Source organism: Phocoena sinus, chromosome 2 (assembly GCF_008692025.1).
Source record: "Phocoena sinus isolate mPhoSin1 chromosome 2, mPhoSin1.pri, whole genome shotgun sequence".
NCBI lineage: Eukaryota > Metazoa > Chordata > Mammalia > Artiodactyla > Phocoenidae > Phocoena > Phocoena sinus.
The window spans coordinates 173,528,038-173,553,204 of NC_045764.1; the positions used below are offsets into that span (position 1 = coordinate 173,528,038).

The 25,167-nt window shown below is 57.1% G+C and overlaps 1 protein-coding gene across 1 annotated transcript; it reads right to left on the bottom strand.

Annotated features, from left to right (window-relative positions):
• Positions 1-1,097: 1,097 nt before the first annotated feature.
• Positions 1,098-20,837, bottom strand: DEGS2 (delta 4-desaturase, sphingolipid 2). Its single transcript, XM_032621498.1, has 3 exons — positions 20,716-20,837; positions 3,427-4,169; positions 1,098-1,655 (listed from the first exon to the last, which is right to left on the bottom strand). The coding sequence occupies exons 1-3, from the start codon at positions 20,795-20,797 to the stop codon at positions 1,509-1,511; spliced, it is 972 nt and encodes a 323-aa protein (XP_032477389.1). The 5' UTR covers positions 20,798-20,837; the 3' UTR covers positions 1,098-1,508.
• Between the last annotated feature and the right edge of the window lie 4,330 nt (positions 20,838-25,167).

Sequence of the window (25,167 nt, forward strand, 5' to 3'; positions counted from 1 at the left end):
CCTGTCAGGTGGCGAGGGGGTGCGCCCCCTCTTCCCGGGCAGCTGCCTCTCGAGAGAGTTGTGCCAGACCCCTGCCCTGGGCCCACCTTCGGCTCTGGGTGAGGCCCAGCCGTGACCGTCCCGTCGGCAGATAAGCTCGCTGGCGGACACGGAGAGCTCGCGAGGCTCAGCTGGGCTCTCTGGGGCTCCCCTGGGCCCAGGCCAGCGTGTGCGCACAAGGAGGGGCCGCCTGTCCAGGCTCAGAGCCGCGTTGCCCTCCCACAGCCAGTCCAAGGGCCTCTTCCCCGGGCCATCTCAGTGGTCAGAACACCCGGGGACAGGGGTGCCTGGCACACGCGAGGCCACTCCCAGCCCTGAGCAGGAAGTCCTTGCGTAGCAACTGCCCTGTCTCAGGCACCTGAGACCTTCCTCCCCTCCCAGCTGGGCCTTCCTACCAGCCCTCTCTCTCCCGGACCAGCTAAGGCAGCCCCGCCATGCCCGTCCCTGGGCCATGGTCCTCGGCCTCCCCAGCCTCACGGCTCCAAAGGGAGGCCGTCTTGGCCCGGCCGCTTCCTCTGGCAGGGAGGGCCTCGCCCAGGCATCCCTCCTGCTGCCCGCCTGCCTCTGGAAGATCAGGACCCACACCCCGACACAGCCCCCGGGCCACGGAGCTGGCGCCAGCGATGCCTCCCCACCTCTCAGCTGGGCCATTAGCCCTCCGCACAGTCCGGACGAGCTGCATCCCGCTTCGCAGAGACACCGAGGACACCAGCCAGCTTCCGCCAGAGCCCTAACTCACTTGGGCAGTCACCCATCGGTCCAGCGGCCTGTGGTACCTGTTCTCCTCAAGCCCCACGTCTGAGCTGGTGGGGGTGAGGGCCCCAAGGTGCAGCAGGAGCTCGGCAGGCGCGGGGGTGGGGGGCAGGGTTGTGGGGGGAGCAGGGACGTGGCCCGAGGACCACGTGGATCTCATCTCTGCCCACACCCCCAAAACCGGCCACTCAATGACAGGGCCCCCGGGGAAGGCTGCCCCAGAGGGAGGAGCGTGGCCTCAGGCCCTGCTGGCCAGGAGCCGAGCCCACTCCTGGGGCCCCCACAGGGGAAGCACCCTCTGTGGACTTGAAAACATGCTGCTTTAATTTAGGGCACGGGCACGCCAGAGAAATCAGCTCCCTGGGCACAGGGCACCCAGCGCCGGGCCAGGCCTCGCGCGTGACGTCCTGAAAGGGAGGGCCCGGCCTGCGGTCACCAGTCCCCGTGCAGACCAAGCCTCTCCAGGCTGCCACCCGTGCCCGCTGTCTCCAGGCGTGGTCTCGGGACTCCAGGGGGACAAGAACAGCAGCCTAGGGTGCGGGAACCAAATGCAGCCAAACCAGTTCTGGGCACTGCACGCCCTGGGGACAGGTGACGGCCAGCCCTGCAGGTGGGCGGGGCGAGGCCGGGCAGCAAACAGAGCACAGGCCCTGCTCCCAGCGGGCACTGAGGCGCGCGCAGCAGGGTCCGTGCTCTCGGGGCGCCGGCCGTCGGGCTCACAGGCCGTCCTTGGCCAGCTTGCACACCCGCTTCACCCTGGCGTAGGGCCCCAGGGAGTCCTCGGACACGAAGTCCCAGAGCACCTTCACCCACGAGTGGTGCTGGGGCAGGTGGTCGTAGTACTCGGGCGCGATCTTCCGCACCTGTGGGGAGGGCACACGGGTCAGAGGCCGCACACGGGTCAGAGGCCGCACACGGGCACGCGCACACATGCGCAGCCCTATCATCTCCCAGGGTACCCGTGTACGGGCCCGCCCGGCGCTGCCCAAGGGCGGAGGGGCCATTGGCCGGGGGCACCAAGAGGCGCTGAGGCCCCTGTCCCAAATGGGGGTGAGGAGTTAAAATGCACACCCCCCTCCCCGGAGCCCACACCCCGAGTTTCTGATCCAGGAGCCTCAGGGTGGCCGAGTCCTGCTGAACCAAGGTCACGTCCACGCGCCTCAGCCTGGTGTTCGGTGCCCTCTCGGACCTGCAAACCCCTCTGATCTTGGCTTCCACCATACTCCCACCCCGTCACTCTCCTGCCAGCCTCAGGAGAGGCTGATTTATTTCCCCCTCCAGCTCCCTGCCCCTCTCTGCACCTGACACCCTCAGCCCGCCTCCTCCAAGAAGTGCTCCAGCCTCAGCACCTACATGCACACCAACTGCAGGGGAGGCCTCCCCCTCCCCCCACAGAGAACACACCAGGTGCACAGGGCCTGCTTTATAACTGAAAAGGGGGGCCTGAGGGGGATGAGGTGACACGCACGGCAGGAACAGGGAGCCTTTGACTTTGCTTGGGAGAAGGAAAGGCTCACAGCTGACAGCAGCTGCTTCTGTGAGTGTTCTGGGTCAAGATTCTGGCTCTGCTGCTTCCTGAGTCAGAGACCCCTGCTCCCTGAGCCTCTCCCTTCGCGTCCATGAAATGGGCGTGATGGGCTTGAAATGCTGTGTAGGCTTGTGGTGAAGCTTCGGTGAGATGGTGCCCAGCACAGAGCAGGACCTCAGTACCATTGGCGGGGGTGGGGGCGGGGCCTGCACAGCCAGGGTGGACACACAGGCTGTCAGACTCCAGAGTCACGTGGGCCACGGCACAAACACCTGCACACCCAGACCAGTGTTCACGCGTACTCCAGCACACGAGTGGGTGAACAGACATGCACGTATGGACAGGCACACCTAATCACGCGTAGGAATGCGGGCACACAGACGTACACAGTCTCGCACACTCAGCCTTCCCACGACCACAATCTCCAACCCCCCGTGCGCAGTCACTTCTGCTCTAACCGACCAGTGCCAGACCAGAACGACAACAACTCCTCCCCCCTCCCCCCTCCTCCTCCCTCTTTCTTCTTTAGAAATTCTCCAACCCAGATCTCTCAAGACAGAGGTGCCAGCCCAGAGGCTTCCACTCTGAGGCAGCTCGGGCCAAGCCCCTTGGGTCACAAAGGGCAAGGCCCACCCTGTCCTCTCTGTGCCGTGAGGGGGCCCCTGGAGGGTCACAGGGCAGTGACAAGAAATGCGGAGGGACAGGGTCAGAAAGGGGAGGCGCTTCACTTGCAGTATCGTTACTGCTGCACCATCTACAGGAAAGAAAGCTGAGGCACAGAGAGGGCAAGCGGCTTGCCCCAGGACACACAGCCAGCCAGTGAATATCATAGCTGTGCTCAAATGGGTTTTCATTAAACCAAGAGGCCTGAACTGTAAAATGCCCCTTGAGCCCCTGCCCCACCCCCCCAAATTCACCTTCCTATTCTCCAGCCAGGCACTCCGTGTGCCAGGTGGCCTTTCCTTCTCCCCTGGGGGCCCCAAGTGAGCACGTAGCCACCCCGTGATCAGCACGAGAGAAAGGCCGGAGTGTGGCCCAAAGCCCTCCCCGCGTTCCCCCACCTCCCACTAAGGTGCCATCGCAGCCCTGCGACCGTGGCCACGTACCAGGGGCAGGTTGCGGCCCGGGATGCTGGGGAAGTCGTGGTGCTCCATGTGGTAGCCCACGTTGAAGGTGATCCAGTTGAGGGGCCCATAGTAGGAGTAGGTCTCATGGCCCTTGAGGAACATGTAGTGCTCAGCCACAAAGTGGCCCGAGATGGGGTGCAGGCCCAGGCCCAGTAGGGAGCTGGCCAGCAGGTAGACCATGGGCTTGAGCCCCCAGAGGGTGAAGATGGTGGCGTTGGCCGCCAGCTGCGCCAGGGCGTTGAACACCTCCATGCGGGTCATGGCCTTGGGGTGCACGCAGAGCGGCCGCAGCGAGTAGAAGAAGGGCTGCAACGCCAGCCAGAGCAGCTTGCGGGCCGGCGTGCAGAAGAGCCAGCCCTCAAGGCGCGTGGGCACGTCCACGTCCAGCCCGTCGCCGCCCAGGTAGCGGTGGTGATCCACGTGGTACTTCTTGAAGGAGGAGGCGTAGGGCACACCCAAGGGCAGGTTGGCGAAGACGGCGAACCAGCGGTTCTGGGCAGGGTGGCCAGTGCCGAAGGCCGTGTTGTGCGAGATGTCGTGGATGGCCAGCGTCAGCGAGTGGTTCACGCAGCCCCCGAAGGCGTAGGCCCAGAAGAGCAGCCAGCGCCACGCCAGGCCCCGCACCAGCCAGCAGGCCAGCAGCTGCGCCAGCACCATCCCCAGCACCAGCCACTTGAGATGAGGGTCCGGCCGCATCAGGGCCTTGATGGCCGGGTACTTGGCTGCAGGGAGGACCGGGAGAGAAGGTGAGGGGGCGCTGGCCGTGTGGGTCCCAGATGCATGCTTCCCCTCCTCCCTCCTTAAATTTTTCCTGCCATCTTCCCTGTCTTTCCCTCCACCATCCATTAAGCTCCCAGGCAGTGACACGGAGAGTCGCTCTGAGATCTGGCACTGCGGCTTTGGGCCTAGAAGCAGCCTCGCCTGTGCTCGTGCCGAGGGAGGCAGGCAGACCCGTCTCCCCCCACCACCCAGGGGGCTCTGGGGAGACTCCCCAGGGTGGGGGTCTTTGTCACCAGCCTAAACAAAGAGCAGGCGTCAGCATGGACCACAGAAACATAATTCCCGAAATCAAAACAGCTGCCGACAGCCACAGGTTCAGCGCACGCGGTGCTGTGTACGGTTGCTTCGTTGCTGTGGACTTCCAGGGAGCCCGAGAGCCACAAGCAGACTCTTGGGGGGGGGGGGGGGGGGGGGCCCTGGGAGGGGGCAGGGCGGCTGGGGGAGGGGAATGTGGAGGGCTCTGGCTTTGTCTCGGTGTTTCAGTTCGTAAAACAAACAAGATCTGAAGGAAATATGATAAAATGTTGAATACTTATTTTGGGTGGTGGGTGTTTGTTATAGTATCTTTTGTACTTTTCTGTATTTTGTTTTACGGGAAAGGAAAAAACAATGGCAGTGGGAGTTGCCCAAGCAGGGAGGGCCTTCCCAGCCGAGGAGGCAGCTGGAAGAGAACAGGGTGGGGTGGGGGCCTTGGGGCAAGAGATCAGTGCCTTCTAGAAACCTCTGCTTGGTGGGAGGGGGCTGGCAGGCTTAAGGCTTGTGCTGTATCCAGGGGCACGGAGGGACAGGGCTGGGGGGCATCACATGCTCAAGGGGACAGTCAACCCTCCCACTACAGGTCTGCTGTGTCCCTTGGTTCCCGGGCAGAGGAGACAGGCCCTCAGGTGGAGCCAGCGTCCTGACCCACAGATTGGGATCCAGGCCGGCGAGGGCGGGGCTCGTCCCAGGCACCCTTAGGACAGTCAGTACCCGTCTCCAGTGCCTTCAGTGCCCGCCCCTCCTACCCATCCAGCAGCTGGGCAGCCTCAGGCTGGCCTGTGAAGAGGGTGTCCAGGGCTGCAGCAGAGGCTGGGCCCCAAATGGAATTGGCCAGGCCAAGGTTGAATCCTGGCCTACGCTTCCCTCCTAGTGACCCAGGAAGTCGCTGCCCTTTAGTGCTCAGAATGGAAGTGTGTGACAGGGCTGCCTTCTTCCTCCCAGCCCAGAGAACTTTCTGTCAGAGCCCCCCAGCAATGGAACAGGCTGCCTCATAGGTGGTGAGCTGCCTGTCCCTGGGGGTATGCAAGGAGAAACACAACAAGGACTGCTGCCCCAGAGGGGAGACTCAGGCTCAGAGTCTTCCTGCCCAAGCTGTGGTGGTGCCACAAGCCCATCTCGAGGTCAGTCTTGATCCTGCTGTGTGGCCATGGTGCATTCCCACCCTCTGTGTCCCAGTGTGACACAGTGTGGGCAGGATGTGCCTCACGGGGTATGTGTTCCACATACCGGTCCTGGAGCCTGATGGTGGGACAGCCTGCGTCTGCTGGAGATGTCGGGGCGGGGGCGGGGGGCGGTAGTCGGGGTTCCCACATCCTAGAACCTCTGCCCAGGAAGCCCACAGAATCCCCCAGGCAGCACTGACACCCCTGCTATCTACACACCAGCACTCCCACCGAGCCTCCACCTCATCTGGCGGCTACGGTGGTTTTGGCTCCGACCAACTGGGCAGTGGTGCTATACAGCCCTCAAGACAGCCTGCCAGGGGAGTCGGCCGAACCTCACACCCCTACCCCCGGCTCCCATTCCAGCCTCCTTCCCCCTACTGCTGGGGCCAACCCCCAGGCTTCCAAGCTCGGCAAAACTGCCTGGGCCCTTTGATCCCAGGAGCTTTCCCCGAAGCTGCCAAGGACACCACCTAATCAGGTCCCGAAGGATGGTGGTCACAGCACAAGCATCAAAGCAGAACTTAGGAAAGAGCAAACAAGCCCAGGCCTGGCGATAAGCCACAGCCCTGCTTGAGAGGGGCCCAGGGGGCCACAGCATCTCCACGGGGGGTGGAAGGGAGCCGCGTTCAGAAAGGGTTCAAATTCCGGCTCTGGATAAGGGTTTAGTAACAAGAATATATAAAGATATCCTACTACCCAAAAACAAAAAGACAAACAACCCAATAAAAAATGAGCAAAGGACTTGAATAGATATTTCTCCAAAGATGTGCACCTGTTTCTCTAAGCACACGAAGAGGTGCTCAGCAGCAGCAAGGGGATGCAGCCAGCCCGACGGTGAGATCCCACCGCAGAGCCGCTAGGACGGCCAAACTCAAAAACCGGAAACTAGCAAGTGCTGACGAGGCTGCAGAGAAATGGGGGCCCTTGTTTGTGTGCTGCTAGTAGGAACGGAAAATGGTGCAGCCACTGTGCCAAACAACTGGGTGGTTCCTCAAAAAGCTAACCATGGGATTACCATAAGACCCAGCAATTCCACTGCCAAATATATACCCCACAGAACTCAAATCAGGGACACAGACAGAAACTTGCATATCCATGTTCACAGAACTATTCACAATAGCCAGAAGGTGGAAGCAACCCAAGTGTCCGTTAACTGATGAGTAGTTAAACAAAATATGGTCTCTCTACACAATGCAATATTATTCAGCCTTAGGAAGGAATGAAACTTCCAGTTACAAAATACGTAGGACATGGGGATGTGATGTCTAGAATGGTGACTGTAGTTATTAATACTGTGTTGCATATTTTAAAGTTGTTAGGAAAGTAGCTCTTGAAAGTTCTCATCAAGGACTTCTCATCCAAATAAAGAGGGAGACATAGAGAATGGACTTGAGGACTTGGGGTGGGAGCGGGAAGCTGGGGCGAAGTGAGAGTAGCATCGACATATATACACTACCGAATGTAAAATAGGTGGCTGGTGGGAAGCAGCCGCATAGCACAGGGAGATCGGCTCGGTGCTTTGCGATGACCTAGAGGGGTGGGATAGGGAGGGTGGGAGGGAGGCTCAAGAGGGAGGGGATATGGGGACATGTGTGTGCATATGGCTGATTCAGTTGTGCAAGAAAAACTAACACAGTACTGTGAAGCAATTATACGCCAATAAAGATCTATTAAAAAAATAAAAGAACTTGTCATCCAAGAACTCATCGAGAAAAAAAAATAACTATGTATAGTGACTTGTTGGGATCATTTCACAGTATACCATATCAAATCACTATGTTGGTGGGGGAGGGATAAATTAGGAGTTTGGGATTAAAATATACGCACTACTGGGACTTCCCTGGTGGTCCAGTGGTTAAGACTCCATGCTCCCAATGCAGGGGGCCTGGGTTTGATCCCTGGTCAGGGAACTAGATCCCGCACGCTGCAACTGAGAGCCCGCATCCCGCAACTAAAGATCCCGCGTGCCGCAATTAAGACCTGGCACATGGGCTTCCCTGGTGGTGCAGTGGTTGAGAGTCCGCCTGCCGCTGCAGGGGACACGGGTTCGTGCCCCGGTCCGGGAAGATCCCACATGCCGTGGAGCGGCTGGGCCCGTGAGCCATGGCCGCTGAGCCTGCGCGTCCGGAGCCTGTGCTCCGCAACGGGAGAGGCCACAACAGTGAGAGGCCCGCGTACTGCAAAAAAAAAAGACCTGGCACAGCCAAATAAGTAAATATTTTTTAAAATATATGTACACAGGGCTTCCCTGGTGGCGCAGTGGTTGAGAATCTGCCTGCTGATGCAGGGGACACGGGTTCGAGCCCTGGTCTGGGAAGATCCCACATGCCGCGGAGCAACTAGGCCCGTGTGCCACAACTACTGAGCCTGCGCGTCTGGAGCCTGTGCTCCTCAACAAGAGAAGCCGCGATAGTGACCAGCCCGCACACCGTGATGAAGAGTGGCCACTGCTTGCCACAACTAGAGAAAGCCTTCGCACAGAAACGAAGACCCAACACGGCAAAAATAAATAAATAAACTCCTGCCCCCAACATCTTCTTTAAAATATATATATATATATGTGCATACTACTATATATAAAATAGATAAGCAACAAGGACCTACTGTAGAGCACAGGGAACTCTGCTCAATACAATGAAAGAGAATGCAGAAAAATTATATATATATATGTATTTACATATATATATATGTATGTATAACTGAATCACTTTGCTGTACACCTGAAACTAACACAACCTTGTAAATCAACTATATTTCAATAAAATTTTTTTTTAAAAATCACCTGAAGCTAATATAATGCTATAGGTCAATTATGCCTCAGTTTTAAAAAGCCCTTATATTGAATTCGCTGCTTCTCTGTCACAGTGCCGGCTCCCTCAATCCTGCCCCCGGGAACTGACTCCCAAATAAACTAGCAGCACCTCCACCGCCCAAAACACAGGCATGAAGGACTACCGCGGGCTGCGTACAACACGGATGAACCTTGAAGACATGATGCCGTGTGAAAGAAGCCAGTCAGGAAAGGCCACATACCGTACGATTCCGCTTATGTGAAATATCTAGAACAGGCAAGTTCACAGAACCAGAAAGTAGAGGTTTCCAGGGCTGGGGGGGCGGGGGTGCGATGGGCAGTGACTGGTAATGGGTGTAGAATTTCTGTTTGGAGTCATGAAAAAGTTTTGGAAATAGTAGTGATGGCTACACCACACCGTGAAAGTCATGAATGCCCCCAAATCACGTTTCACACACGGTTAAAATGGCAAATTTTATGTTATCCTTTACCACAATTTTGTTTTTTAAGTTTAAAAACAAAAAATCCGGGGCTTCCCTGGTGGCGCAGTGGTTGAGAGTCCGCCTGCCAGTGCAGGGGACACGGGTTCGTGCCCCGGTCCGGGAAGATCCCACATGCCACGGAGCGGCTGGGCCCGTGAGCCATGGCTGCTGAGCCTGCGCGTCCAGAGCCTGTGCTCCGCAACAGGAGAGGTGGTGAGAGGCCCGCGTACTGCAGAAAAAAACAAACAAACAAAAAAATCCCAGCTCCGAGCAGGTTATGTCAGCTCCAAGGCTCGTTTCTGAATCATAAACAGGTCACTGGGAGGATGAATAGATAAGGCACGGAAAGCTCAGGCTGACTGGCCGGGAGCAGACACCCAGATGAAGCTGCGCTTTATGACGACCACCCAACAAAGTGCACCGTGAAGGCCGGCGGCCAGGATGCTGCCCGAAGACGGGTATGCTGGGGACAGCGGTGGTGGGATTAGGCTGCATGGCGCTCTCCTCCCGGGCCTGCCCACATGGCCCAACGGCGGCCAAGTGGGCTGTCCCTGCGTTGCGTGTGGGAGGCGACTTGGCTATCCCAGAAACGCCAGAGGCCCCGAAGGGTACTCGCTGCCCCGGGCAGGTGGAGGAAGATGCAGGGAAGGGGGTGCCAAGGCCCCGCCGCCTGGAACCAGCTCACAAGGTGGAGGGAGAGACTGGCAACTGGGGTGGGCGGAACAGGGGCCCCCCAAACATGTCCAGGTCCTACTCCCCTCACTGTGAATCGGTCAGCTTCTGAGGGACCCTGGAAGTCAGGCTGCACCCAGGGTGCTGGTCTACTGACCTCACAACAGCAAGGAGAGCCTGGAGTATCCCGGTCATCCCAGGCTCAGGACAGTGGGAAAGCGAGCAGGAGAGGAGGTCTGGGGATGTGCAAGGTCTCCACCGGCCTTGCTAGCTGTGAAGATGGAGGGGCACAGGCGGCTCCAGAAGCTGGAAAGGTCAGGAAACAGATTCCCCTCTGGAGCCTCCAGAAGAAACTTCACCCAGTGGGACCCGGGTCAGAGTTCTGACCTCCAGAACCGTAAGATAACAAGCACGTTGTCTGTGGTCATTTGTCTCTGCAGCTCTAGGAAACACACAGCAACTAGACGGGGGATGAGGAAACCCCGGGCTCTGACAGCCCAGCTGACCTCACTACCCCATCCCTGCACTGGCCTGGCGCTGGGCGCGGCAACTCACGTTCGACCCTGCCCCTCAAGGGTGCCACTGCCCGCCAGCCTCGGCCGAGGTGGACCAGCTAGCATGACGTTCGCCCAGCATCACCCCGCCAGACGGGGCAAAGGAGACAAAAGGACCCCAACCTGAGGGGTTGGCCCCACTCGGGAGGGGGGCAGGGGGCAAGCCTCATCCCAGCTTGTTCCTGCCGCCAAAGGGGGTCAGAGTGAGCGGGCACATTTCAGAAGGCGGGCCTCAGTGGTGCCCAGGAAGATGCGTGCTTCCACTGTGGGGCTGAGAGGCCTGAGGGGGTGGGAATCCAGCAGCCACAGTGAGGTGGAGCAGGGGAGGATAGAAGCGTCTTCACGAAGGCCAGGGGAAGAAGGATGTGCCTGCAACCCAGCCTTCAGGAATGTTCTCGCCCAGTGCCCAGGAAATCACGTGCAAAGTTCCCGAACATTTGCATACCTGAATGTCAGGTTGGGACCACAGGCCGCAGGGCTCCATCAGCCTCCCGCCCACCAGAGGTGGCCTCTGGACGCCAGCCTCCAAGGGTCCGGGCCCTCGCCTGCCCAGGCACACCTGGGAGCTCAGCCAGGCAGCCAGAGGCCACCAGCCTCCACAGGGCAGGTCTCTCCATCTTCCCCTTGGAAGGAGGCCAGGCCTGGGGCAGGCCACACCTGCACCAGGTGAGCACAGACTGGCAAGCCAGCAGGGACAAGCACCCCAGCTCAGGGATCCAGGCCAGCAAACAGGCCACTTCCGTACCCCTCAGAGGCAAGGGCAGTGACAGAGCCCAGCAGCTGTGACCTTGGACGGTGGGCCTCTGGTGCCCCGTCTGTCATACAAGGCCAGTAAGTCATGCATGAGTGGAAGCAAAGGAGAACATCCTTGGGTGTCCCTTCCCTGCCTGGCCTGGCGCCCCTTCCTCCTTTCCTGACAGTTTCCCAGGGACTCAGCTGCCCTCAGCTCGGGTGCGGCCTCAACACAGCCTGGGGCGCCTGGTCCCCAGCCCCTCACCCTGGCCGACTGGGCAGGCCACAGCACTGCCCCAGCCTAGGGCTCCACATCTGGGAAATGGGGGTGACACCCCGACCTGCCCATCCAGGCTCTGGTGAGGCTGGGATGACAGCTCTGAGCCCTGGGAGCTGTTACTACTGTTGTTATTAAATACAGTTTTCTGATCTGAGAGTAAAAAACATCCCATTTCTGACCTTTGGGGCTGTGGGCTGCTCTTGGAGGTGATCTGGCCCCAGGCTTGCTTTAACCTATGAGCAAAGGCCCCATGCTCCCCGGCCACTATAGTCACTAGGCCCAGCCATCCTGCTGGAAGCAACGGAAAAAGGCGGCCCACGCACAAGCCAGATGCTGGGCAGCTCAGGGGCGATCCCGAGAAGGGGCCAAACACGTGAGCTCCAGATGACCTCCACCCTGTCCAGACCACAGTGCAGGCAGGAGGAGCCCCAGCAAGCCAGGCGAGTCAAAAGTGGGGGCTCAGGGGCTTCCCTGGTGGCGCAATGGTTGAGAGTACACCTGCCGATGCAGGGGACGTGGGTTCGTGCCCCGGTCCGGGAGGATCCCACACATGCCGCAGAGCGGCTGGGCCCGTGAGCCATGGCCGCTGAGCCTGCGCGTCCGGAGCCTGTGCTCCGCAACGGGAGAGGCCACAACAGTGAGAGGCCAGCGTACCGCAAAAAAAAATAAATAAAATTTTTTTTAAAAAGTGGGGGCTCAGAGACGGTGGCCAGGGAGCTAGGAGCCCAGCGGATTCCAGGGGTGGCACGGCTCGGAGACCTCACTGAACACCCCTGGCCTTCAGCGGAGACCCCAGGAAGGCACTGTCTAAGGAGTGGGGCCCCTCCGGACCCACCCGAGCCGCGCTGGTGATCAGGGTCAGGCTGGTTCACTAGCTCATCTACCGCCTGCTGGACGAAGATCCATCTTCGCTCAAACGAAACAGCAAACATCGAACCTTTTCAATTCCAGGGCTTCTAGGTCCCTAGGAGGTGGGAGGCCTAGAGGCCTCCCTGAGAAGATACTCTGGGACCCTCCAGCCAGGCGGGCCTAATGAGGTCACTGGGTGCAGTCGAGTTTGGGATAAATGGAGCCGTGGGCTTGGGGGTGCCCAGCTGCCGGGGGGTCAAGGAGGGTCACGGCAAGGAAGGCCGGACAGGCACCTGCTGGACTTAGCAAGGCCCTGTGGGCCCCAGCAAGAACCGTTTCAGCAGGAGGCGAGGTGAGAAGGTGAGGCCAAGCGCAGGCCTGGGGAGGGAGGCCTGGCTCGGGGGTTGAGATGGGAGAGATTGGGGCCAGCGGATGGCAGAAGGAGAGGACAGAGATGTGGGGCGGGTGTCACGGAGAAGGCCAGGGGGTGCTGGCCTGACAGAGGGGGCGCCTCTTCTGGGGCTCAGGGATGAGGCTGGGTAGGGGAAAGCTGCTGGCTCCATGTTCTCTGGGCCCCAGGAGAGGCGGGATGCCCAGGAGGAGGGCGAGAGTGCCCTGGCAGCCCCACGAGGAGTCCTCTGGGCCTGGCTGGACACCCAAACCTGGCCCAGCCTGACCAGGCTCTGCCCCCCTGGGGGATCTCAGCTGATGTCGGGGGGAACCCTGCTCGCTCAGGCCTCCAGCACAGAGCACCAGAGAAGCTGGGTTAGGACACTCACGCCTCAAGGGCTCTCTGCTCCTGTGGGGCAGCCTGGAGCCCGCATGGACAGCCACACGGAACCAGAGACAAACAGACCCATGCAAATGGGCCTTCCAGCAGCAGCCTGGGCGGGGCCCAAGGCAAGCTGCCCACGAAAACAACCATTGCTAGAAGCCACACTGTCCAGGCATGACACAGAAAGGAGGGGCGGAGGCCCAGGGAAGGGTCTGACAAGGCAGGGCGAGGCCGACAGAGCCAAGACTTGACCTCAGGACCCCCCGCCTTCAGGCCCGTGGATGTGGCCGGAGCCCGGGTGTGGTGAAACGTGCCCGGCGCCTGACACACACTTCCTCGTGCAGCCCTCACCACCCTGCCCAGGAGGGGACTGTCCCCCCATCTTAGAGATGAGCATACAGAGCTTCTACCACATGGAGAAACGACCTAATTTTCCACTGGCTCCTCCAGAGTCCACAGGGATTCCTCAGCCCCGAGAGGAGCTGTTTCCTGGAGCTGGGCTACATCGTCAGGGCAGAGCGCCCAGAGAAAATCCTGGGTCCCAGTTCAAGAGAGCCTCACTGCAGCCTGGCTCAGTCCAACTGCTGCGTGCCCTTGGGCCAGACCCTGTCCCTCTCTGGGCCAGCTTCCTCACTCTCCGTCCCTAAGGCACCCACTCTGACAACTCTGGGCTGTGAGGGCCTGGAGGTGGGGCCTTCCCCGGGGCACATGGGCCTCGGGTGGACAATGGAGAGGAGGCCGCAGGCCCCGAGGTGTTGGGGAGCTTGGCTCCAGCAGATGGGAACATTGCCGTGCATTACATATATTTACATACGTGGCGGACTTGTTCATGAGGGCCCAGAGGGCTCAGCAGAGGAGCCTGCCTGAAGGGAAGAAGCCTGACCCCACTGCCCTACGCTGATCCCACAGAACAGCCTCCCCGTGGACACCTGGTTATTCCCAGAAGATTCCTGACAAATCCTGCTGGGCCAGGCGTGGTGGGGAGGAAACGGCAGAAACAGGCAGCCCGGCAGGGGGCGCTGCCGGGCCCTCGCCCTCCGCAGGGAGCGAGGGTTCCCGCGCAGCCCCTGCTGACCGGCCGCGATGAGGTCCCTTCTCACCGGCCTCCTCCAGGGCTCCCAGGAGCACACGGGGCTTCTCCCCACTCTGGATCCTCCACGCACCCGGCCGGGCACCATCTAGGGCTGGATACCCTGACCGCTTCCCCAGGGAGGTCAAGTGACATCGCAAGACAGTCCCGCTGGCTCCAGGGGGGCCTTGTCACCGCCTTTCACCACCAAGCGCTCTCCAGCCTGAACATTCCATCGTGTCGGTCAGCTCACTGTGCCCACCTGCGTCCAGCACCTGTCTGACCCTGTCCCGCCACAAGCCACCCCGTGCGGAGCACCTTCCCTCTCCCCCCAGGGGCTGAGCACCTGTCCTCTGACAGCATCTCCAGCAAAGGCACCAAGCCCTCTTCGTCCCCTCCTTCCTAAACGGCTCCCCCGCAGCTCTGGCCCCAGTGCTTCCTAAGCCGCCTTGCCCTGCCCCGTCTCGCCCCCTCCTTTCCGGTTTGGGAGCCCAAAGACAAGCCTAAGCCTGGCTGGTCAGTGTGGGCGGTGCTCTGGGGGAACCAGGGAAGCGGCCCAAAGTGCCTTTGGGAATCACTGACCCACCTCCCGCCAAACCTGCTCTTGATTCCGGACAAATATTTGCCGAAGGTCTGGGCTGAGCCGGCCCCAGGCCCCAGAGGCGGGAGGGGCTCGCAGGCTCCGCGGGGGTGGGAGGCACACGTGTGGGGCACAGGGGTGTGTCCCGACTAGGACGTGCTTCGGACACACACACTGAGCCCCGTGACACTCGAGCCGAAACTCGAGGGACGAGGAGTGGCTCTAAGGATACAGGGTGGGCTGCCGAGTGATGGCAAGTGGTCCTAGGGACCTCTGGGGTGAGGGGAAGGCTCTAAAACTAGACTGTGTAACTTTACTAAAAAATCACTGGACTGTTCCTTTAAAATGAGTGAATTTTATGGCATGTAAATCACTTCATAAAAGCTGGTGCGAATGAAAGAACGTGGATTAGAAGCAGGCTAGGTGAAGGCATAGCACACACATCAGTACGGAGGCGGAAGGGAGGAGAGGAAGGGGCCGCGGGAGCTGGTGACTGCCCGTGGGTCACGTGCCGGGGAGGACAGGAGGGGGGACAGGCTCTCTTCAGGTCCCGCGTGGAGAAGAGGGTGGAACAGAGGCGCAGGCCGGAGTCACCAAGTTACAGCCCTGTCCTAACCCTGACCAGGCTGGGTGACCTTTGGGCAAGGGGCCTAACTTCCCAGGGTCCTGCCCTGCATTAAAAAAAAATGCAAATGTCTGTAAGGCCAAAAAAAAAAAAAAAAAGGAGTGGGGGAGAGAAACAAAACGATTGAAAAAAATGTTAGGACTTCCCTGGCGGTCCAGTGGTTAAGACTCCACGCTTGGGTGGAGTTAAGACCCGCACCCCAATGCAGGGGTGCGGGTTCGATCCCTGGTCAGGGAACTAATGTGCAGTGTGCACCCTGCCTCAAAAAATAAAAAAAAAGTTCCAAGTGAAAAGACAAGGGACAGACATGGGAAGATTCTTGTTACATGTGGCAAAAGCAGGGCCACCACAAGTCATGCGTAAAAGACTCCTACGGATCCAGGAAAAGGGCTCCTCAGAAAAAGGACATGAGTCGAAAATTCACATAAGGAGAAAGACAGTGAAGTCATGGAAGAAACAGCCTCACTAATCAGCTCAGAAATGCCAATTAAAACGGGATGTCTCAGGACCTTCCTGGTGGTCCAGTGCCTGGGACTGTGCGCTCCCAATGCAGGGGGCCGACATTCAATCCCCGGTCAGGGAACTAGATCCCAGAGGCCGCAACTAAGAGTTCACATGCCACAACTAAAGATCCAACTTGTCCGCAACTAAAAAGATCCAGTGTGCGGCAACTAAAGATCCTGCGTGCCAACTAAGACCCAGCAAAACCAAATAAATAAATAGAGAGAGAGATATTAGAGGGGGAAAAAAAAACGGGATGTCTCCCTGCTCTCCAGCTGGCAAGGATTAAACTGCATGCTCTGAGCTGTGGCTGACAGGTCCCTGGCACCTCTGGAGGGAGGGAAACCCTGCGACGGTCGTGGCAGGTTGGACTAGAGATGCTCAAGCTTTGGTAGGTGCCTACTGCCTCACTCAGCCTCGCCGGGAAGAGCACTGGTGGAGGTGGGCCCGGCCCTGCCCTTGGGAAGCTCAGAGTTGAGTGGGAGAGTCAGACAAAGCTATCACCCCACAAATCAATGTAGAATTACAGATGGGAGCAAAGGTCACAAGGTAACAGTGCACAGCACCCTACGGAAGGATAGGGAAGGAATAGCTGGGCGGCAGAGACGGGGATAGACTGTGGTGTGGGCAACCAGCCTATGCCTGCCGCTGTCAAGTGCCCAAATATACCGCCCTCTCCCCAACTCAGTGGGCAGCGATGCACATCGGTAGTTTGAAATTGGCCATGATGGAAATAGCTACAAAAATTGGCAAATGCCAATTTGCGAATCGGGGTCTTTTGTTCCCTCCAGAGATTCAGTTGATTATTTAACATTTCCCAGCATACCGTGTGTGAGGGCACGCGCTGTTAGACAGTGTTTCTGAGAAAGGGACATTTAGGCTGAGACCTGAAGGATGCATAGGAGTTCTGTAGACGAAGAGTAGGGAAAAAGAATTCAAGCAGAGGAAACAGCATTTGCGAAAGCCATGAAGTAGGAAATGGGCAGGTGGCAGGTATATCCCACCAAGTGGCTAGAGAGCAGACAGTAAGGAGAAAAGGCAGGGGCCAGAGCACGGGGGTGCCAATACGCAGAGCAGAGATGAGATTCTAGGAAGGGAAGCCCTTGGAGGACTCAAGCCAGGGAGGACACAGTCAGCTCAAATAGGGTCCTAGAGGGACTCCCTGGTGGTCCAGTGGGTAAGACGCCATGCTCCCAATTCAGGGGCCTGGGTTCAATCCCTGGTCAGGGTGCTAGATCCCACATGCCGCAACTAAGACCCAGATAAATAAATATTTTTTTAAAAAATAGGGTCCCAGGGATCACCTATTGTCTGTGCTGCTGTGTGCCCATGCACCCAGCACCCCTCCCTCCCCACCCAACTTAGGATCAGAGCACCCCTTTCTCGGAGAGCTGCAACTCTCTGACGTCACAATGTGATACTGTGCGGTTTGCCCATCACAGCCCCCCACCCACTGGCCAATCAGAGGACTCACAGCTCTGGCCAGAGATGAGCTGGCTCAAGGGGAGGACGGGCTACTCAGGGCAGAAGGGGAGAGAGGCACCTCTCTTCTGTGGGAATCTCAGAGCTGGGTGGACACAGGCTGCAGCCCGCCTGGAGGACGAGGAGAAGGCTGACTGCAGCAAGGACAGGGGCGGGAGAGAATGGCCGTGTGGCTGGCCGGCCCTCCACCCCTGGCTCCAGCATCTCTGTGGTTGGGTGAAGAGCCTCCACGAATGCGCCTGAGAGTGTCGGCCAGTTCAGTTCTGGATTTTACCACTCGCCACTCAGAGACCCCTACGCCCACCCCAGGGCCTTTCGTGAGCAAATAATCCAACAACTGCAGAGTCTCACTTCCCTGCTTTCCTTTGATCACCTGATTTTTTTTTTTTTTTTTTTTTACTTATGAAAGGGCACATACATGGTAAAACACACAAAAAAAATCACAAAGCTATTTGTTTTTGAAAAGACAAATTCAAACCCTGCTTCTTATTCCGCTGGGCACACCTGGCTTGGACTCTGGTCTCCAATGTTACCAGAGTCTCGCCGGCTCCGTTCCTGCCCTCGCAGCACAGGGAGCCTCAACCCTGGCCTGCAAAGCACGTCCCCATCCAGGCGGGATCTGGAGACGGACTTTGGTCCTGCGCGAAGAGCACGGCAACCAGCTCTATGCGAGGCCTTCCTGGGTTCTGACTTCAAGATTAGGATCCTTGAGCATCCAGTGGCCCCCAAGGAGCTTGGTGTGGGCCACAGTGGCCAGCTGGCTGGGACTGGAGCACATCCCTGCCTGAACACCGACTTGGCCTCTGTGGCCACTGAGCTGTGTGGCCCTAGGCAAGTCACTTCCGCTCTCTGAGCCCCACTCTGGGGCCTCCTCTGTAAAGAGAGGCTGACAGTTACACATAGGATTTCCCTCAGGCTGGGAACAGCACAAGCTTCAGGAAAACAGAGATGGAAAGGCATTCCCTGTCCTTGGGGAAAACCTGGGCCTTTCTGCAAGAGGTAATAATTATCATCGCAGCTAACATTTTGTTGAGAGCTGGGCTAAGCATGAACACCACCTCATTTAATCTGCACAACAGGGACTTCCTTGGTGGCACAGTGTTTAAGACTCTGCGCTCCCAGCGCAGGGGGCCCAGGTTCCATCCCTGGTTGGGGAACTAGATCCCACATGCATGCTGCAACTAAGAGTTTGCATGCCACAGCTAAGGAGCCAACCAGCCACAACTAAGACCTGTCGCAACCAAATAAATAAATACATTTTTTTAATAAAAATGATAGTTAAAAAAATGTCTGCACAACTCCATAAAGAAAGTGCTACAATTCACCCCTTTTAACTCAATCAAACCTCAGTTTCCTCATCTGCTTATTGACTTGCCCAGGTTCACATGACTAATGAGTGGGTGTTGTCCTTGCCAGGAGATCAGCTCACAGCCAAGGTCTAGAGCCACGTAACGTGCCCCAGAGAGATAAGGACCCGATGGGCTGGAGCAGTGGAGGGGAATCCCCCTGAAGCACCCTCCTCTGGCCCGGGCTCGGTGGGGGGGGGGGGGGGGTAATTCCCACAGGAGGGAGAACTGAGCGAGTGGGGCAGAGTAGCGAGGAAGGTCCCCCAGGCGGAGGAACAGCGTGCGCAAATGCCTGAGAGGGCGGGGGAATGGCACATTCCAAGTTCGTTAGCTCAAAACTGGAATCCACAGCACCCAGTGCACAGAGGGGATTTGCAAAGCTCCCTGGAGAGTCAGCCCTTGAGAACTTGTGCTGTCCCCACCCTGGCCCAAGTCACCTCCCTCTCCTCCAAGTCTTCCAGGCTTCCCAGCCACCCTGTCCAGGATGCTTCCTGGATTGGTTCCAGGGTCCGTGCCTTCCATATTGTGAGACAGATCATTCTCCATGTTCTGGCGTGCTGGGTACCACAGTGAGCACTTTCTCACCCAAGCTCTCCTTTTATCCTCATACCCACTCCTCCAGAAAGGATGGTGGTGCCCATTATGCAGATTGGGAAAGTAAGTCTGCAACCCAGAGTGTCTGGATCCCTCCAGGCAGCTCTATGGGCCAGGATACATCCCTCCCGCAGCCTTCTCCACCTGGGGCCAGGTGCCCAGGGAGTCCTGTAAGGGGGAGGTGGGGGACAGCCAGGGGAAGGGAAGGAAACACAGCCCTGCCTTGAAACTGCTGAGAGACAGCAGCCATGATGCCTGTGCTCCGTGGGGGAGGGAGGACCAGATGATCACCAAGTGCCCTCTGAGCCACCTGCAGGAAGTTCGCAGGCGTAAATAGCGCTGGATTACTGCTTACCTCACAGGAGAAAACCACAGACATTACAGACCCACCCAGGGGTATCTAGGCCCTGAACCCCCAGCAACAGCAGGGCACGGTCATACACTAACCACTCAGTGCATCCGGTGTCTGAAAGGTAATAGGACAGATATTTCCCTAGTCTTGGGGTGGGGCAGGAAGACACCAAAGGGAAAATTCTAAAGAAAAAAAAGTCAACCTATTCAAATGCATTTAAAAAAAAAAAACCTTTTGTGACTATAAAGGGAAAAAGATTTGCAATGTATAAGACAAAGGGTTAAAAGCCTCTATACAAAGAGCTCTAACACCAACAAGCAAAAGACCAAGCCAAGAGAAAAAAAAATTTAAATGACCAATTAAACATTGAAATCAATCATCAAATTAAAAATTTAACCCACAATGAAATAGTATTGTTCTGTCAATCTGCTTGGTAAAGATTAAAAACGTTTGCCAACCCCAGGTGTAGGCGAGGGTGTGGTGAAATGGCGACGGACTCTGGGGCAGGGGAACGTGTCCACCCTGCTGGAAGCTGGCCCGGCACTGCAAAGGCGATTTGGCGGCACCTAGTAAAAGCTGTTCTGGAGGTGCGAGCCCTTTAACCCCTAATCGCAGGTAAAGGACTGTACATCCTGGGTCTTCCTGAGAGACGGATGGAGCCCATCAGGATGGGTGAATCCAAAGGATGGGTGACCACGTAGGTAAAAATGACCTCCCGGGACACTGAACGACAGAGAGGGGGGCCACCGTGTATTAGGCTATAAAATAAAAGGACAGACTCTTTGGTACAGTCTGTTTTTTAAAAACTTGTCTCTCTGGTTCAGCGTTTGCTTCCTTCGAGGCGCTCATTCTGCCCTAAACTCCGGGATTGGGGGTGGGCTTAGCGACTCCTCCGGCTGGGCCGCCGGGACCCCGGCGCTCAGCGCACATAGGAGCCCGGGATACGGCGGAGGACAGGTGGCTGCGGAGCTGCCTTCGAAGGCGGGGGCGGTGCATCCCGTACAAAGACAGTCCCCGGGGCCGACCTCTGCGCTGCGACCTCTCCCCGGAGCTCGAGCCCTGGTCCCGGCCCTGGGAGTGGCTCGCGTCCCACAGCCAGGATGGAGCAGCTGAAACGCGCTCCCCTGAGGCGCAGAGCGCGTGTCTTAGATCCCAGGACAGAGGCAGAGACGCGAGGGGAGTTCCAGGCCGGAGCTGGGGACCCTCAGGAACCCCGAGCCGGGGACGCTGAGGGAGGAGGAGTGGCGCTGCTACCCTCTCTGGAGCAGAGGTAGGGGAGGGCCTGCTGGGCATCCGGGCCTCAGGAGCGACCCCTGGGCTCGGGCTGTCCCGGGACACCAGACGGCCCCAGGGCTGTCCCCACCTGGGGCCCGAGCTCACCGAGCATCTCCTTGCGCCGCTGCGTGTGCGGCTGGTCCGTGTAGACCCACTCGAAGTCGCTGCGGCCCGCGCTGTTGCCCATGGTGGCGCCGGGAGCTCAGGGCTGGGCTCCCCTCCACCTGTCTCCCTGCTCTGTGCGAGGACCAGTTCGGGCTCGGGGCGGGGCCTCCAGGGGCGGGGCCTCCGGGGGCGGGGCCGGGAGCGCCTCTGCCACCAGACCTGGGCGCGGTCTTGTGTCGGAGAAGAGGCGGGTCCCCGGGGCTCTCGGAGCCTCAGTTACCTCGGTTGGAAAATGAGACTGTTAGGACGCAACCCGTGCAGAGTCCCCGGACCCCACGTTGTGTGGCGACGCCCCGTTCCCTCAGTTTCACTGAGGCCCGCCCCCCCCCCCCCGCCCTGATGGCTGAGCACCAGTTCTCTCCGCGGCCCAGGGCCACTCGCGCTCCTGCCACCCCTGGCCCTACAGACCCACCGGTGAAAGCGCCCACCTGGCACGGGGCAGGGGTTGGAGGGTAGAGATTAAATGGATGCGACAGTGGTGGTAAACAGAAGGGGCTCGGGAAAGGTTCGCCACAGCGATTCTCCCTTCCCCTACCCACTCCTTTCATGCAATAAGGCAGAGGAAAATGAGGTGCCTGCAGGTTGGAGGGAGTGAGTCAGCCCCACCCCTGCCTTCAGGGAAATCGAGCGACAGGGACACAGGCATGGAAGAGGCCTATTAATGACACAGGATGATACGTGCTACGACACCGGTAGGTCCTGGGACAGCTAAGGTTCAGTAGAGGGGTCTTTTGTATTAGGCTTCAAAGGATGAGTAGGAGTTCAACAGCTAAAGAAGGGCAAGGGCATTGGTGGTAGAGGGAACAGAAGCTGCAAAGGCTGGGACTTGAAGAATCCAAAAATTGTCAGAATGGAGAGTCTGGTTTGTGGGGAGTAGGGCCCCTCACTTCACTTCTCAGGGATTCCTCCCGGTCTCCTCTTGCTTCTTTGGAGCTTTGTATGGTGTACCTCGTGTACCTGGAGCCCAGCCTGTAGGAGCTACCTAGGTAGCAGACTGGCCTGACAGCCAGAGGTACCACAAGGTGGGCAGGTAATAATGGTGAGCCTCCCTCCAGTCTCCCGCAAGTCTGTGGGCCAGGGCCAAAGGCAGTCCTGGCGTGAGATGGGAAGGAAGGCAACCGGGTGTGGGCATCTGGTGGCAGCCAGCCACCTGCCCGAGTCAAGGATAGGAAAATGGGCCAACAGAGAGGCTGGATTCCCTGTCCAACAGAGAGACACTTACAGCCTAGGGTTACCACCACCCCTTGCACCACCCAACAGTGTCACCTACCTGGCTTGCACACCTCCAGGAATGGAGAACTCAGCACTCCCCAGGGCAACCTGCTCTATTCACAGCCAGAGGGACCCTCAGAAGTCCCAGCCGCCCCAGCGGCTGCCACTTTACAGATGGGTAAACTGAGGCTCAGAGATGAAGGGGGCCTCAGAATAAGCAGAAGAGATGGGACAGGCCCCTGATCTTTGACTTTAAAAGCCCAAAGTCAGAGTGTCAGCCCCGTGTTACAACCAGTGAGATCTGGGTCCCAGCTCTGCCCTCTGGGGCACCACCATGCCTGCCAGCTACCTCTGCCCAGGATGGAGATCAGCAAACCACTCAGAGATCGACCCCAGGACTCAGTCTGTCCAGGTGAAACTAGCCCAATGGCTTCATTTTACAGATGAGAAAATTGAGGCCAAAGAGGGGACAAGTCAAAGGACAGACTGGAGAGAGACCTGAGAGTGGAATAAAAGTTCATGACTTCCAATCAGCTGCCATGGCCAAGTAATCCCCAATTCCCTGAGGTCGGCTTGGACCACAGAAACTCGGCTTCACGATGATGAACCCACTCAGAGCACATGGGCTAGCCTCCCCACCAGGTTCCTGGTCCTAGAAATGAAAGAAACTGCATATTCATTTGTAATGTGGTGTCCTGGGTGGGATCCTGGACCAGAAAATGGGCAGCAGGTAAAAACTAAGGGAATCTGAATAAAGTATGGGCTTTAGTTAATAATAATGTATGAATATTTGGTTAATTCCTTGTATATTAGATTATAATATGTCCCTATATTGTAAGATAGTAAAATAAAGAGAATTGGGTGTGGAAGCTATGGAACCATCAATACTATCTTCACCGTTTTTCTGTAAATATAAACCAGATGTTAAAGTTTATTTTAAAAATGAAGCGGGGCTTCCCTGGTGGCTCAGTGGTTAGGAATCTGCCTGCCAATGCAGGGGATACAGTGTTCGAGCCCTGGTCCAGGAAGATCTCACATGCCGTGGAGCAACTAAGCCCATACGCCACACTACTGAGCCTGTGCTCTAGAGCCCGCGAGCCACAACTACTGAGCCCAAGCGCCACAACTACTGAAGCCCGCGCACCTAGAGCCCATGCTCCACAACAAGAGAAGCCACTGCAATGAGAAGCCCGTGCACCACAACGAAGAGTAGCCCCTGCTCACTGCAACTAGAGAAAGCCCGCGCTCAGCAACAAAGACCCAACACAGCCATAAATAAATAAATATTTCTTTTAAATTTAAATAAATAAATAAATAAATAAATAAAAGTGAAGTGTATGGACTTCCCTGGCGGTCCACTGGTTAAGACTCTGCACTTCCACTGCAGGGGGCACAGGTTCGATCCCTGGTCGGGGAGCTGAGATCCTGCATGTCAGAGGGTGTAGCCAAAAAATAAAATTAAAATGAAGTGTATAAAATGTACATATGTACAGATACATACATTCATAGATACATACATATATATATATAGATACATATATATGTGTGTGTGTGTGTGTGTGTGTGTGTATATATATATGTAGTAGTTGTTGTTAAATCCCTAACAATATTGGAAAACAGGGACTTTTGTGGATGGAAACTGAGAGGAACCCAACAAGGCCAGCCACTCTTCCATGACTCCTGCACACCCTCCACTCCTCCACTTCCCCTAAGCTGGGTACCAGCCCGAGTAGGCAGGGTTCACTGAACCCCAGGAAGGACCCTGATAGGAGGCTCTTGGTCAGGGTGCTCTGGTGTCTTCAGCTGCCTGTGAGAAGCAGAAAGCACCTATGCCCAGAAGTTTTGACTATAGTGTTTGCTGTCTCAGCAGAAAGTCCTCTCCTGCCCCGTGTTTGCAGAAAACAGGCCAGAATGCATTCCACACAGCACCTCCCAGCCCTCCCCAAAGCCAGCTGAGTCTAACAGCCCGTGACCCAGAGCCAGCCAACGACAGAGAGAAATCACTCCACGAAAAAGGGCAACCACCCCAAGAATGGGAGAAACTTCACACCTGGGAAAACAGAGCCACTGGAGAAAACAGAACTGGACTGAGGAATGAGAGTAACGTCTCCCATGAGACATAAAGGGCTATTCCAACCTATTAAAATAAACAAACACACCAGAGATGGGCGGGTATGTATTGTTCTTTTTTTTTTTTTCTCTTTCTTCTGTATTGTTCTTTAAAAAAAAAAAAAAAAAAAAAAAACCCTCAGAACTTCCCTGGTGGTCCAATGGTTAAGAATCCTCACTTCCACCGCAGGGGGCACAGGTTCAATCCCTGGTTGGGGAACTAAGATCCCACTTGCCACATGGGGCAGCCAGAGGAGAAAAAAAAAAAACCTCTATTGAAATGAGAGGGACTTCCCTGGTTTTGCAGTGGTTAAGAATCCGCCTGCCAATGCAGGGGACATGGGTTTGAGCCCTGGTCCGGGAAAATCCCACATGCCACGGAGCAACTAAGCCCGTGCGCCACAACCACTGAGCCTGCACTCTAAAGCCCGTGAGCCACAACTACTGAGCCCGCATGCACAACTCCTGAAGCCCACACGCCTAGAGCCCATGCTCCACAAGAGAAGCCACTGCAATGAGAAGCCTGTGCACCGCCACAAAGAGTAGCCCCCACTAACCGCAACTAGAGAAAGTCCACACGCAGCAACGAAGACCCAACACAGCCAAAAATAAATAAATTTATTAAAAAAAAAAAAGAAATGAGAGCTGGGGGACAGGAACAGAACCCCAACATCCTTTTAATGAGATTTCTAGGAGAGAGAATGAAGGAGAGGTGACATTTACCCCTCCCCTGCCTTGTTTGCTTCAAAGAAGCCATCTCCCACTGGAATTATAATTTGATTATATGCACATATGATTCTGCCAACCTTAAATAAATTGTTACATCATGTACTTATTTATTTGCTTACTGTCTGCTCCCTCCTCTCCAGTGTCTTTTTCCCTTGGGTTCACCCCTTGCATCGCTAATGCCTAGAAGAGTTCCTGGCACAGGAGATGACCTTAATAACAATTTGCTAAATGAAAGAATGAATGGGGACTTCCCTAGTGGCACAGTGGTTAAGACTACACACTCCCAATGCAGGGGACCCGGGTTCGATCCCTGGTCAGGGAACTAGATCCCACATGCATGCC